The sequence below is a fragment of the Myxine glutinosa genome, chromosome 4, assembly GCF_964187855.1.
Source record: "Myxine glutinosa chromosome 4, kmMyxGlut1.1, whole genome shotgun sequence".
NCBI lineage: Eukaryota > Metazoa > Chordata > Myxini > Myxiniformes > Myxinidae > Myxine > Myxine glutinosa.
Window position 1 is genome coordinate 96106603 of NC_136264.1, and position 15665 is coordinate 96122267.

General features: G+C 47.2%; 1 protein-coding gene across 7 annotated transcripts in view; it reads right to left on the bottom strand.

The window, feature by feature from the left end:
* Positions 1–15295, bottom strand: part of BEND7 (BEN domain containing 7) — a 187900-nt gene extending 172605 nt beyond the window's left edge. For 3 of the 7 annotated variants that reach the window (XM_068113024.2, XM_068113025.2, XM_068113022.2), the window contains exon 1: positions 14984–15288. In XM_068113024.2, coding sequence (XP_067969125.2) covers positions 14984–15047 — 64 coding nt within the window. In that variant the 5' untranslated portion in view covers positions 15048–15288. Of the gene's footprint in view, positions 1–14983 lie in introns of all 7 variants that reach the window. The other 4 variants (XM_078776190.1, XM_068113023.2, XM_078776192.1 and 1 more) reach the window with 3 other exon arrangements.
* Positions 15296–15665: the final 370 nt, after the last annotated feature.

The following is a 15665-nucleotide window of genomic DNA, read 5'->3' on the forward strand; positions in this document are numbered from 1 at the left end:
CACAGCTGACTCCGCACGTGAAAAAGCTGAATGCCTCAACTCTGTGTTTGCCTCTAAATCTTGTGTCCCAAACCCATCCCTCTCTGTACCTACCATACCCAGTCGTACCCTGCTGCTCCTGGACTCCGCGTCCTTTCCTCCTGACAAGGTGGAAAAGTTTCTGTCAACCCTCGACTCTGATTCTGCAACTGGACCCGACGGCATCAGCCCACGGGTCCTAAAATCCTGCTCTGCTGCTCTATCTCACCCTCTCTCTGTTCTCTTCACCCTCTCTTTTGCTCAAGGTCAACTGCCATCTGCTTGGAAATCAGCCAACATCACCGCTTTGCACAAAAAAGGTGCAAAAACAGATCCTAGCAACTACAGACCAATCAGCCTTCTCCCAATTATCAGCAAAGTCATGGAATCCATCATTGCTTCGGATATGAAATCTTTCCTCTTCTCCAATGGCTTGATCTCTGATCATCAATTTGGTTTCAGACCAGGTCACTCTACTCTGGACATGCTGCTTCTGCTGTCTCAACAATGGATGGAGGTCCTCAATGCCAAACAGGAAATTAGAGCTGTCTCCCTCGACATATCACGTGCCTTCGACACGGTCTGGCACCCCGCTCTGCTCACCAAACTCTCCTCCTTTGGTATCCATGGAAATCTCCACGCATGGCTGGCGGACTTCCTCTCTAGTCGTCGTCAACGTGTGGCCCTGAATGGGTTTCTCTCATCTCCTCTTCCTGTTCAGGCTGGAGTTCCCCAAGGCAGTGTTCTGGGCCCCGTGCTTTTTCTGGTCTTCATCAATGATCTCTCTGACTCTCTCGAAAATCCTCTCTATCTCTTTGCTGATGACTCCACTCTCTGCCGCTCCATTCCTCTTCCCTCAGATCGGCAGTCTGCTGCCTCCTCACTCTCTGAAGACCTGGACAAAATCACAGACTGGTCAAACAAGTGGAACATGTCTTTCAATCCTGACAAATCTCACACTCTTACTATGTCTCTCCGAAAAGATCGACTGGACAACCCTCCCATCTACTTTCTCAACAATCCTCTCCAAGAAGTTCTGTCGCTCAAGATTTTGGGTCTCACTATCTGCCATGATCTTTCTTGGGAAAACCACATTTCCAAGCTGGCCTCCAAAGCCAGTCGCCGACTGGGCATCCTCCGTCGTGCGAAGTCCTTCCTCGGCACACCTGAGCTCCTCACCACATACAAGGCTTTCATCCGCAGCTCAATGGAATACTGTTCTCCCCTATGGGCCGGTGCTCCTGCCTCACACCTAGCTCGGCTTCACGCTGTTGAAACCAAAGCTTTCAGAATTATTGGAATCTCCCACGATGAAGCTATCTCTGAGGGCCTTTCACTCACTCACCGCAGGCAGGTAGGTGGTCTTTCTGTCTTCTACCGACTCCTCTCCGGCCTTGCACCCCCAGCTCTCTCTGTGCTCTGTCCCCCAAATATTCCTACAGGTCGCACAAGATCTGCCAGCAACCCTCTGATGGTTAAACTGCCGAAATCTCGGCTCTCTGCTCACCTTCACTCTTTCATTCCTTTTTTCTCCCGCCTCTGGAACAAACTCCCTCACTCCCTTCAATCCCACTCCTCCCTCCAGGTCTTTAAAACAGCTGTTCACCACCATCTCTTATCTTCCCCCATCCAAAACCTTGATCTTTTCTACCCCCGCTAATTCACCCCAGATCCACCTTGTTTGAAATTCCAACTTCTTTCCTGGAAGTCCTGGCAGTGTCCATATGTTTTATACCTCTCCCACCGCCCCCTTCCCATGCCCCCCCCCCCCCCAAAGCCCTCGCCCTCTCAGATCTCTCGATGTCTCCATGTCTCTCGGTCCCTGCTCTCAAATGTTGTGTTTGTGTCCTTCCCCCTCTCTCCCCATCTTGTCTACCGCTCCCGATGTTATATGTTTTATGTGTCGGTTTGTCTTTCTGTGTGATTAATGTTCGCTCTTTCACGAGCCTCGATCTTGTATACAAAAAAAAAAAAAAAAAAAAAAAAAAAAAAAAAAAGCCACTCTAGGTAAGAGGCTAAAGGAAGGTTAGCTAAAGATAAGCACAAAGAAAAACAAAATAAAATAAAGAAAAAAAACAACAAGAAAACATCCGAGACACAGGAAGTAGCAAAAGTCAGGCAAAATGCAAAGAGACCTCAAAGATGTAGGAAGTAGGAATTAATATTCCTCTTGCAGCTGATTACATCATAGGATAATGGGAAGCATTTTACAGGTAGTGAATTTGACAGCGAGGCAAAACAAGGTATAAAACTATCTGCATAGCCTTTTGTTCTGCACTTTGGATCAGCTATAGTGTATGGGTGAACGGAGATGGCAAACCGAGTCTTGCGTCCAAACACTCGTATGGGAGGAACCAAGTTAGAAAGTCCAACAGAACATTTGCCATGAAAATATCTGTAGAACAAACCAAGAGTGGCAACTGACCAATGTTGAGAGAGTGGTTGAAGAGTTGAACCCATCTCCGCACCAACCAGGTTGACTATGCGTTTCTGGAGCCTATCTCGTAAAGATAAGTGGCAAGCTGGTGGTCCCGTGAAAAAGTGGAGGGGAGGCATCCAGGGTGTTTCAAAAAAAGTGGACTATTTGAGCAACCTGATATTCTGTCCATTCTCATGCAATACCCTTCTATCTTGCAGGTTTAGTGTGGTGGTGGTGGTGGTGGTATGCCATTTCTAACAAGTAGTCAGTCGGACTCTGTCAACTACGGTGTTCACAGTGGAACAAAAAGTGAAAATTGTGATTTTGTGGTTTGATACAAAATCCTATGTGCAGATGTGCCAACGATACTGTCAGTATTACAATATCCACACCTGTAATGGACCTTCAAATGGGAGCATTCAGCAGTTTGTGGAGCACTTCCAAGCACATGGGAGCATTAAAAGTCAAAATAAAGGCAACAATGGCCACCCACCAAGTGTTACCAAGGGAACATTGATCTTGAGAGATTTTGCTTTGGAAAGTCCCAAGAAATCCCATCGTCGCTGTTCCCGAGAACTGGCGATCTCATCCTCATCTGTGTGGCGCATTCCCACTTCTGAACTCAAGCTCTACCCCTACATCATATATGTAAGGCATAATCTAACTCTGGCATGGAAAGATGAGTAACAATGTGATTGGTTCAGTGACCGAATGGAAAGGTACCCAAATTGGATCAATTCCTTGTGGTTCAGTGATGAAACACTTCCATTTGAATGGGGCTATCAACAATCACAACATCTTCTGGGGTGCCGAGCCTCCTGAGGTGGTGTCTGAGATGTCTCTCAAGCACCCCAAGTCCACTTGCTTCTGTGCATTGAATGCCAGATGGGGTATGCTTGGACCGTATTGGTTCGAAGACGCCAATGTGGGCAGAACAGAAGGGTATGACCATTGGTATGGTCAATTGGTATGACCAATGGTATGTCAATGTCAAGCGGTACCGCGAGGTAATACGCTGATTCCATGCTCAGCTCCCTCAACTACTGTCTCCAAACCAACTCAGACTTGCATGGTTCATGCAGGATGGTGCCCCACCGCACACTGCAGGTGAAACCATCGACTTACTCCACCAGCTGTTTGGAAATCGTGTCATCAACCTGGGCAAAGCATGAGTGGGCGCCCTACAGGCCAGATTTGAATCCATTGGATTTTTTTTATGTTGGAGTGCTGCCAAAGGTCAAGTTTACATCAACAAACCTCAAACCCTGGCTGTCCTGAAGCAGGAGGTGGAGGACTACCGTCAGGCTACCACTCTAGCCATTTGCAAACGAGTTGTGGAGAATTTTGGAGTCAGGATCAAAGCCTGTTTGAACAGAGGTGGAACACACATTAAAAATGTCAATTACAAGCAGTATAATGAATGATTTGAAAATGGCATGGTGTACATGCTTTCCATCAATGGATCACTGAACTTGCTACCTTTTGTAATTTTTCTGCAATAAAACGTTCAAATAGTCCACTTTTTTTTGAAACATGCTGTAGTTGTCTTGTACAAGTACAAAACAGCATCAGAAGGTAAATACCTTTGCACTCAACAAAGACAACCAACTCGCTTGGAAGCACTCTTCGTAATACCAGAAATGTACTTATCCCAACGGAGGTTAGAGGAGATGTCTGGACCAAGAAGCTGAAGCTCAGACGAGTCTCACCAAGGGGAATACTGGCATCGGAGGCCGCCACACCCTCGGGTGTCTAAGACGGCTCGATGGGGTGGACCCCTCATCCCCATCCTTGTTTATGTTAAGGACTTAGTCTGATACAATAGGTGGGCACTAACCCCGAAAAACAGTGATAGAAGGCGGTTCGGCGAGAGGACGCAAGGCGACCATGGGGCCACCGACCGCGCGCTCTCGTCGCCGCTTCCCCCCTAATTATTATTCCCTCGTTCAGGAGCCACAATTAAGACACGGGGTCGGTCGCGTGACCTCGGCCGATCCCATCGCGGCCACGTTCGGCCGGTCCCCAGCTAAACTCCTAAAAAGATGCCCACTCACTACGTTGTCCACACTTTTCGGACACCAATCACGGCTGACGAACAATTACTGGCCGGTCCGCGTCAAAAATTCCCCCTCCATCCCTCCCCCAACCTTCCTAACCTGTTAACTACATGATAACAACAGTAAGGGACCAAGAAAGGGGGTTCGGGGTCGGAGGATCCTTCAGACCACCGGGGGCCATGCTGCAAAAGGATGCGTATGGTGGGCTGGTTCAGCTGACTCGAGAACAAAAAAAATAAAAATAAATTCCATACACGGCGGACTTGATACACCCGCCGGGACACGGCTGTATGGGAGAGTCTCAGAAGGGACTGGTGGCTCGGCTGTCCGCCCTAAAGAGATGAGCAGCTAAACAAGGAGGTGCTCTGCCCTCCCCCCCCTTTCATCAAAAGGACACCTTAATAATTATGGAAGGGAGGCTTGTCAGTGGCCACTTGGGGCCTAGCTGCAGCAGGGACAGGGGGCCTGTCCGGTCATGGCTGACTCCGCGACTGAATCAGTACGGGGCGGCCTTGATACACCCGCCATGACCTGGCCGTATTGAATTGAGGAGTCGATGAAGGGACGGGCAGCCAGGCTGACCGGCCAGACGAGCTGCTATCTGCCTCCCCTCCTCCCCCCTTACCCCCACCATAGGTTTCTATTGTGGTCCCCTCCCCCTTTTTTCAAGATGCCCACTCGCTGGTGTCCGAAAGGTGTGGACAACGTAGTCACACTCGCACGCGTATCCGACCTACGCACGGCACGCGCAGAAACCGCCCTCACCCTCACCCCCATCTCAAGGGAAACTGATTTGATCGCCTCTAGGTAAAGACAAAAACCTCTCCCTCCCTCAGGTCACTAGCATAAGGGGCAAGTCTTGGGAACCAGTTCGGCAATACGGACGGCCCTGTTTGGACAAGTCAAAAAGAAAAGGTCGGGAGTGTGCGGTAAGGGCGCGCGTCGCAGCCCGCAACGGGTGCGGCCGGCTCGCCCGAGGGAACTCTTTCCCGACGTTCCGGGTCGGCCGTGGCGACGGCGTTACCCGCACACGCCTCTCATCGCCCCTCGAGACCTACCAAATCACACCACATCGAAACCCACCGTCGGGTGGTTCCGGTATTTGGGACCGCGGGGACGGAAAGTGCAGGTTCGGGGTGCCGATCACTCTCGCAGGCCGGCCCCCATGTGCGCATGAGGGAAAGACCTGTTTCTCGAGCGAGATATGGACAACAATTTAGTTTTCTTTGCATTGAAGGTTACCAGCCGGTCGTGTCCCCAGTTCAACACATTCTCCAAATCATTGTCCAGTGAAACTCCAACCTCATTAGGAGTGGAGTTGAGTGAATCAGCAGATGCACAGTAAAGTGAGGAATCATCAGCATACATGGCTAGCCGAGACAAAACATTACTAGGAAGATCATTGATATAAACGAGGAACAGAGTGGGACAAAGGACAGAGCCCTGTGGAACACCAGATTTGATGGAACAAGTAGGAGAAGATTGACCCTCCAGTACTACCTTCATTTTGCGATTCGTCGGGAAAGCCGGAATGATGGAAGGCATCACTCCAGATAAGCTTGGTGTTGGCTTTACGGTTCAGGTGGCTGTCTTGAGATCTTACCATCCTCAGTTTGAGCCCCTGTCGTGCTGTTGAATTAACACCAAGTAGGTTGACTCAGCCTGTCACCCTTCTGAGGTCGGCAAAATAAGTACCAGATGACTGGTTATAGAGAAGCCTTGCATCAGCGGCAGACGCGTCCCCAGAAAATGATGCAACCAGCAGCCACAGGCTGCACAAGAACCACCACCGCCACTCCAGATACATCAGACGACTGAAGCTTGTGGAGCAGACCCCTGTGCCACACTTTATCAAAGGCTATTAAGATATCCAAAGCAACTAATCGAACTTCATCCTTGAGCTCCAATGCACTGATGAAATTATGCATAATTAAGGATAGCAGATCACCAGTGGAGCGAGAATAGCACTGATTGAAATGGACACAAATGTAGGCCAAAGATGACACAAAAATAGGACAACTGTTTACCCAAGTCACAACTTGAACAGTGCAACTCATTTCACAACAAGCCATGTAGAAGCCAATAATTAAAAAATTAAAAAATACATCAAGGACCGATCAATGAACAGTAATCGAAGACCTTTCATAGAATACTTTCATGGAATACTCTATGGAACAAATATTGATGCAGGGTCATTGGCACGTTCCAAAACACCTTGTCAGATGGATCATACCACCCAAAACATCCCATCCATATTAGAATACTGAAGTAGTTGCCAAATTAGTTATTTTTGTCATTTCGTAGTTGGTATTGGTTCAGAAGGAAGCTCCCACCATTACAGGTAAATGTGTGTACAGGTCGGCCTCCATATCCGAAGAAGGCTGTTCACACGAAACATGCAAAACTAGCTGCTCAATTTGTTTTTATAGTGCAGAAGCTGTTTCCCAGGAGAGAAACAACACTCTGTAGCCCTTTTCACATTAACTCCCCGGATCATACTCCAGTGCTGCAACAGAGTGCCACTCCATTGTAAACCCATTCACGTCGCCTTGAAAACAGCGTGTCAAACGAGTAAAATGTCCCCCCATCAAATCAGCTGGGACCCATTGACCAGACCTGTCTCGGTATTTGTCGCTTGGTTACCAGTCACCCGCAGCTCACCGCTCACCGGATAGCGCTGTGCTAGTGGCACGTGCATGGATAGGTGTAGAATAAACTCCGGCCTTTATCATTCGGCATCACATCGAGGAGCCATTCACATTGCGGTTACTCAGGTGCTGCTACGTTGTTGAAACAGAGCAGATAGAGGCATAAACTACTTCGTCCCAAGTCTTTTAACATCAAAAGCCACTCTGATGCAGCTACGAACATTTCCGTTGGCGTAAATGGGGTTACGAAAGCAAGGAAGGTAACCAACTGGGTGTCATGGAACCTGCAAGAAGAGAAGACCACTTACCACCTGCAGTCAAGGGAGGAATTTGCAATCTGCCCATGGTGCCACAATAACCAACCTCCGCGTCATGAAGGACACCTTGGGAAATGATAGCGGTTTGGAGACCCAGTTTAACAAGCGTTACGCCTCGGTCCCCCGTCGGTGAAGTGATGTGAGTTGACAAAGTGGAAGACGCAAGGCGGCCATCTTGGATTTTGACGTGGCGACCCAATTTTCAATAGCTTTCTTCCTTATGCCGATACACCCACACACCAGATTAGAAGTTGGTACTTCGCTTATTTTTCAAGATATTCCGCTCACAAGGTTCAGACATACATGGCGGCGGCCATCTTGGATTTTGACGTGACGACCCAATTTTCAATGGAGTTCGTCCTTATGCCGAGATACACCCACACACCAGATTAGAAGTTGGTACTTCGCTTATTTTTCAAGATATTTCGCTCACAAGGTTGACATATATATGGTGGCGGCCATCTTGGATTTTGACGTGGCGACCCAATTTTCAATAGCGTTCTTCCTTATGCGTAGATACACGCACGCACGTCCGCACAGACGGGAAAACCATAGTCCCCCTTTCGCTCCGCGGTGCGACGGGGGACAACTACCGAGGGCCGACACACACAGATGCATCCATTGCTCTACCTGTGAGACACCAGTGTATCGCTGGGCTGCCATTCAAACCCAGGCTGGACAGCTTAAAGGTGAATAGTTAAATATTCATTTACTATCACACTACAGAGCTGGCAGGGTAGCGAAACCATGCATGTGAAACACCAGGATGGCAGTTTACAGCAGAGCCGAGATTCAAACCCAGGCTTCACGACTCGGGGGCGAGCGCGCGTACGTCTATGGCCATACTCGACCAGCTCACCGACAAGGGTTAACCGGTCCATCCCATAAAGAACACGTACAAAGGCAGAACATCCAACACATTGCCAAGCCAGTTCAAGATGCACAACGGAATTGTCATTCAGAAGAAAACACAAACTGCGATTCAACACAGAATATCACCGTTGCCGTCAATATATCATAACGGAGAATGTTTGCAATTGATTCCTTTGCGATTTAATATGCCAAACCTGCCATAAAAGCAATTTTCCCCAGCTCCAAATTTTGTCAATAAACGTTACACACAAAGGAGAGCAATGCTGGCATCGAGCCAGCAAGACAAATGATCTATCCATCTCGGGTGTGTGTGTGTGTGTGTGTGTGTGTGTGTGTGTGTGTGTGTGTGTGTGTGTGTGTGTGTGTGTGTGTGTGTGTGTGTGTGTGTGTGTGTGTGTGTGTGTGTGTGTGTGTGTGTGTGTGTGTGAATGCTAACAAGATATATGAACGTCTTGTCTTTCAATATTCTAATATTCATCATTATCAGCATCCTGATCAAGTGATCATACTCATGAGCATCCTGATCATAATCAGCATCCTGATCATAATAAGCATACTCATCATAATGAGCATGCTCATCATAATCAGCATACTCATCATAATCAGCATACTCATACTCATCATAATCAGCATACTCATCATAATCAGCATAATCATAATCAGCATACTCATCAAAAGCAGCATAATCATAATCAGCAAACTCATCATAATCAGCATACTCATCATAATCAGAATACTCATCATAAGCAGCATCAGCATACTCATCATAATGAGCATACTCATCATAATCAGCATACTCATCATTTATAATGAGCATACTTATCATAATGAGCATACTCATCATAATCAGCATACTCATCATAATCAGCATACTCATCAAAAGCAGCATAATCATAATCAGCATACTCATCAAAAGCAGCATACTCATCAAAAGCAGCATAATCATAATCAGCATACTCATCATAATCAGAATACTCATCATAAGCAGCATAATCATAATCATCATCATAGACATCCTCATCATCAGACTCATAATCATCATCATACTCATAATCATCAGCATACTCATAATCATCAGCACTCATAATCATCAGCATACTCATAATCATCAGCATACTCATAATCATCAGCATATTCATTATCATCAGCATATTCATAATCATCAGCATATTCATAATCATCAGCATATTCATAATCATCAGCATATTCATAATCATCAGCATACCCATAATCATCAGCATAATCATAAGCATCAGTAGACTCATAAGCATTAGTAGACTCAATCATCAGCATACTCACAATCATCATCATACTCATAATCATCAGTAGACTCATAATCATCAGCATATTCATAATCATCAGCATACTCATAAGCATCAGTAGACTCATAATCATCAGCATACTCACAATCATCATCATACTCATAATCATCAGCATATTCATAATCATCAGCATACTCATAATCATCAACATACTCATAAGCACCAGTAGACTCATAATCATCATCATACTCATAATCATCAGTAGACTCATAATCATCAGCATACCCATAATCATCAGCATACCCTTTATCATCAGCAAACTCATAATAATCAGCTTCAGCACATTCATACTCATCAGCAAAATAATCATCATCAGCAAACTCATCAGCATCATCATAATCATAATAATCAGCATACCCATCAGCATCAGCAAACCCATCAGCATCATAATCATCAGCATACCCATCATTATCATACTCATCATCCTCATAATCAGCACCAGCAGCAGTTTCATAATAATCAGCATTAACATACGCATCATAATCATCAGCATTAGCATACCCATCCTAATCATCAGCATTAGCATACCCATCATTATCAGCATTAGCATACCCATCAGCATTAGCATACCCATCATTATCAGCATTAGCATACCCATCAGCAGCATTAGCATACCCATCAGCATACCCATCAGCATTAGCATACCCATCATTAGCATACCCATCAGCATTAGCATACCCATCAGCATTAGCATACCCATCAGCATTAGCATACCCATCATCAGCATTAGCATACCTATCATCAGCATTAGCATATCCATCATCATTATCATAATCAGCAGCAGCATCCTCATAATCAGCATCCTCATAATCAGCATCCTCATAATCAGCATTCTCATAATCAGCATTCTCATAATCAGCATCCTCAAAATCAGCATCCTCATAATCAGCATCATCAGCAGCAGCCTCATCATCAGCAGCAGCCTCATCAGCATCAGCCTAATCATCAGCAGCCTAATCAGCATCAGCAGCCTCATCAGCAGCATCCTCATCAGCATCAGCATACTCATCATCATCATAATCACCGGCATCATAATCATCAGCATCATAATGATCAGCATACCCATCAGCATCATAATCAGCATACCCATCATTATGATCCTCATCATCATAATCATCAGCATTAGCATTAGCATACCCATCATCAGCATCCCCATCAGCATTAGCATACCCATCATCAGCATCCCCATCAGCATTAGCATACCCAGCATCAGCATACCCATCAGCAGCATCAGCATCAGCATCATCAGCATCAGCATACCCATCATCAGCATCAGCATACCCATCAGCAGCATCAGCATCAGCATCAGCATACCCATCAGCATACCCATCATCAGCATACCCATCATCAGCATCAGCATACCCATCATCAGCATACCCATCATCAGCATACCCATCATCAGCATACCCAGCATCAGCATACCCATCATCAGCATCAGCATACCCATCATCAGCATCAGCATACCCAGCATCAGCATACCCATCATCAGCATCAGCATACCCAGCATCAGCATCAGCATACCCATCAGCATCAGCATACCCATCAGCATCAGCATACCCATCAGCATCAGCATCAGCATCAGCATCATCAGCATACCCATCAGCATCAGCATACCCATCAGCATCAGCATCAGCATACCCATCAGCATCAGCATACCCATCAGCATCAGCATACCCATCAGCATCAGCATACCCATCATCAGCATCAGCATACCCATCATCAGCATACCCATCATCAGCATACCCATCATAATCAGCATACCCATCATAATCAGCATACCCATCATAATCAGCATACCCATCATAATCAGCATACCCATCATAATCAGCATACCCATCATAATCAGCATACCCATCATAATCAGCATACCCATCATAATCAGCATACCCATCATAATCAGCATACCCTGCTCTGGACATGCTGCTTCTGCTGTCTCAACAATGGATGGAGGTCCTCAATGCCAAACAGGAAATTAGAGCTGTCTCCCTCGACATATCACGTGCCTTCGACACGGTCTGGCACCCCGCTCTGCTCACCAAACTCTCCTCCTTTGGTATCCATGGAAATCTCCACGCATGGCTGGCGGACTTCCTCTCTAGTCGTCGTCAACGTGTGGCCCTGAATGGGTTTCTCTCATCTCCTCTTCCTGTTCAGGCTGGAGTTCCCCAAGGCAGTGTTCTGGGCCCCGTGCTTTTTCTGGTCTTCATCAATGATCTCTCTGACTCTCTCGAAAATCCTCTCTATCTCTTTGCTGATGACTCCACTCTCTGCCGCTCCATTCCTCTTCCCTCAGATCGGCAGTCTGCTGCCTCCTCACTCTCTGAAGACCTGGACAAAATCACAGACTGGTCAAACAAGTGGAACATGTCTTTCAATCCTGACAAATCTCACACTCTTACTATGTCTCTCCGAAAAGATCGACTGGACAACCCTCCCATCTACTTTCTCAACAATCCTCTCCAAGAAGTTCTGTCGCTCAAGATTTTGGGTCTCACTATCTGCCATGATCTTTCTTGGGAAAACCACATTTCCAAGCTGGCCTCCAAAGCCAGTCGCCGACTGGGCATCCTCCGTCGTGCGAAGTCCTTCCTCGGCACACCTGAGCTCCTCACCACATACAAGGCTTTCATCCGCAGCTCAATGGAATACTGTTCTCCCCTATGGGCCGGTGCTCCTGCCTCACACCTAGCTCGGCTTCACGCTGTTGAAACCAAAGCTTTCAGAATTATTGGAATCTCCCGCGATGAAGCTATCTCTGAGGGCCTTTCACTCACTCACCGCAGGCAGGTAGGTGGTCTTTCTGTCTTCTACCGACTCCTCTCCGGCCTTGCACCCCCAGCTCTCTCTGTGCTCTGTCCCCCAAATATTCCTACAGGTCGCACAAGATCTGCCAGCAACCCTCTGATGGTTAAACTGCCGAAATCTCGGCTCTCTGCTCACCTTCACTCTTTCATTCCTCTTTTCTCCCGCCTCTGGAACAAACTCCCTCACTCCCTTCAATCCCACTCCTCCCTCCAGGTCTTTAAAACAGCTGTTCACCACCATCTCTTATGTCTGCCCATCCAAAACCTTGATCTTTTCTACCCCCGCTAATTCACCCCAGATCCACCTTGTTTGAAATTCCAACTTCTTTCCTGGAAGTCCTGGCAGTGTCCATATGTTTTATACCTCTCCCACCGCCCCCTTCCCATGCCCCCCCCCCCCCCCAAAGCCCTCGCCCTCTCTCAGATCTCTCGATGTCTCCATGTCTCTCGGTCCCTGCTCTCAAATGTTGTGTTTGTGTCCTTCCCCCTCTCTCCCCATCTTGTCTACCGCTCCCGATGTTATATGATTTATGTGTCGGTTTGTCTTTCTGTGTGATTAATGTTCGCTCTTTCACGAGCCTCGATCTTGTATAAAAATAAAAAATAAAAATAAAAATAAAAAATACCCATCATAATCAGCATACCCATCATAATCAGCATACCCATCATAATCAGCATACCCATCATAATCAGCATACCCATCATAATCAGCATACCCATCATAATCAGCATACCCATCATAATCAGCATACCCATCATAATCAGCATACCCATCATAATCAGCATACCCATCATAATCAGCATACCCATCATAATCAGCATACCCATCATAATCAGCATACCCATCATAATCAGCATACCCATCATAATCAGCATACCCATCATAATCAGCATACCCATCATAATCAGCATACCCATCATAATCAGCATACCCATCATAATCAGCATACCCATCATAATCAGCATACCCATCATAATCAGCATACCCATCATAATCAGCATACCCATCATAATCAGCATACCCATCATAATCAGCATCCTCATAATCAGCATCCTCATAATCAGCATCCTCATAATCAGCACCCTCATAACCAGCATCCTCATAATCAGCAGCCTCATAATCAGCAGCAGCATAATCAGCAGCAGCATCCTCATAATCAGCATCCTCATAATCAGCATCCTCATAATCAGCATCCTCATAATCAGCATCCTCATAATCAGCATCCTCATAATCAGCAGCAGCATCATCAGCAGCAGCCTCATCAGCACCAGCAGCATCAGCAGCAGCCTCATCATCAGCAGCATCAGCAGCAGCCTCATCATCAGCAGCCGCCTCATCATCAGCAGCCGCCTCATCATCAGCAGCATCATCATCAGCAGCCGCCTCATCATCATCTGCCTCATCAGCAGCAGCAGCCTCATCATCAGCAGCAGCAGCCTCATCATCAGCAGCAGCCTCATCAGCAGCAGCACCCTCATCCCCTCATCATCATGAGCAGCCTCATCATGAGCAGCCTCATCATCAGCAGCATCCTCATCAGAAGCATCCTCATCAGAAGCATCCTCATCAGAAGCATCCTCATCAGAAGCACCCTCATCAGAAGCATCCTCATCTGCAGCAGCAGCAGCCTCATCTGCAGCAGCAGCAGCCTCATCTGCAGCAGCAGCAGCCTCATCTGCAGCAGCAGCCTCATCTGCAGCAGCAGCCTCATCAGCAGCAGCAGCCTCATCTGCAGCAGCAGCAGCCTCATCTGCAGCAGCAGCAACCTCATCTGCAGCAGCAACCTCATCTGCAGCAGCAGCAACCTCATCTGCAGCAGCAACCTCATCTGCAGCAGCAGCAACCTCATCTGCAGCAGCAGCAGCCTCATCAGCAGCATCCTCATCAGTATGCCACGTGTGTCCGGTTGATGCTACAATATTGTGATGCAAACAATTCAGATTGTCGGTGTTGCACACGACGTGGCGGTGTCCGAAGGCGGGGACATCACCATCACCATCACCTCTTCCTCCTCCCTCATAATAAATGTAAACAAGAACCGACAAACGTCCAGGAGAATCCAGCTGCGCCTCACAGACCCAATTGAAACGTCAATTCGTACGTTCCATTGTGATATCACCGCGTACATGTGAACAAGGCATTCGGGGCCATAATGGCGAAATGCGAGGGGGAAGGGAACGAGTTGGTCGGTGTTAAGGACGCGATTTAGGGGTTAGACCGAGCGCAGGCCGGAGCATCGAGCAGGTCCACATGCCCGGCCCAATAGCTGATTCGGGGTGCAAGAGAGGGGGCGAAATGGGGGCGAAGAAGAAGAAGAAAACGAAGGAAAAGACGACGCGGTGGGGAATAAATGAATGGGGGATTCGGGGGTAACAGCGCAGCTGAGACAGTTACAGTATCGAGTCCAAGGGAGGGCCGCAGGCCCGGCCTAGCCGCGGCCCGTCCCGGAGGCCTCTACATCTGCTGCAGCTCCCGCTCGAATCTTTCACCATTCCTCCTACAACACACATCATTTAATCTTTACCTTCGTTCTTGTGGAGTTTCCAGCTCTGCGATTTCCTCTTACGTTTCCTGGCTCCCTCGTCCATACAGTCGCTTCGTACGACCACAACCGGCTCGCTGCCCGTCCGTGTCTGCCCGACAACACAGCCTCTGTTTACATCCCTGACTCTCTCTCCTTTCTGTCACTGTAAACTTCCCCGTCCACCCCACTCCATTTCAACTCACTCTCTTTCGATTCCCCTTATCCTTCTCCGCCCGAATCTCACTTCACATCTCGCCACTGACGACCTGTCAAACGGACTCTTCTTCACCGAAACATTCAGAGTCGGAACTCGAGCACGCGCCGACGCCACGCCCCTTAATGAGATCTTCTTCACCAACTTGTTTCTCTGAAATCGCAAGAAGCGCTGAAGGAGTTTTTATTTTCTTTTTTTTTGTAATTCGTTGAGGAATACTGTACTTCCTACTTCTGAATTAAAAACAAAAACGGATTTTTAACGGATTTTTATCTTTTATTTATTTTTCCATTCCGGCAGGGAGAGCTTCAAATAGGAATATTTATTTAAATTGAGAGAACGGTCCAGCAGATTTCTCCCAAAATTAGCCTTTTTAACAATAAAATCAAGGAAGGTGGTACATCTGGAGATACGACATTATTATTATTTTGTTGTGGAGTTAGCCAGCGAAATGTATTGGTCCAAGTC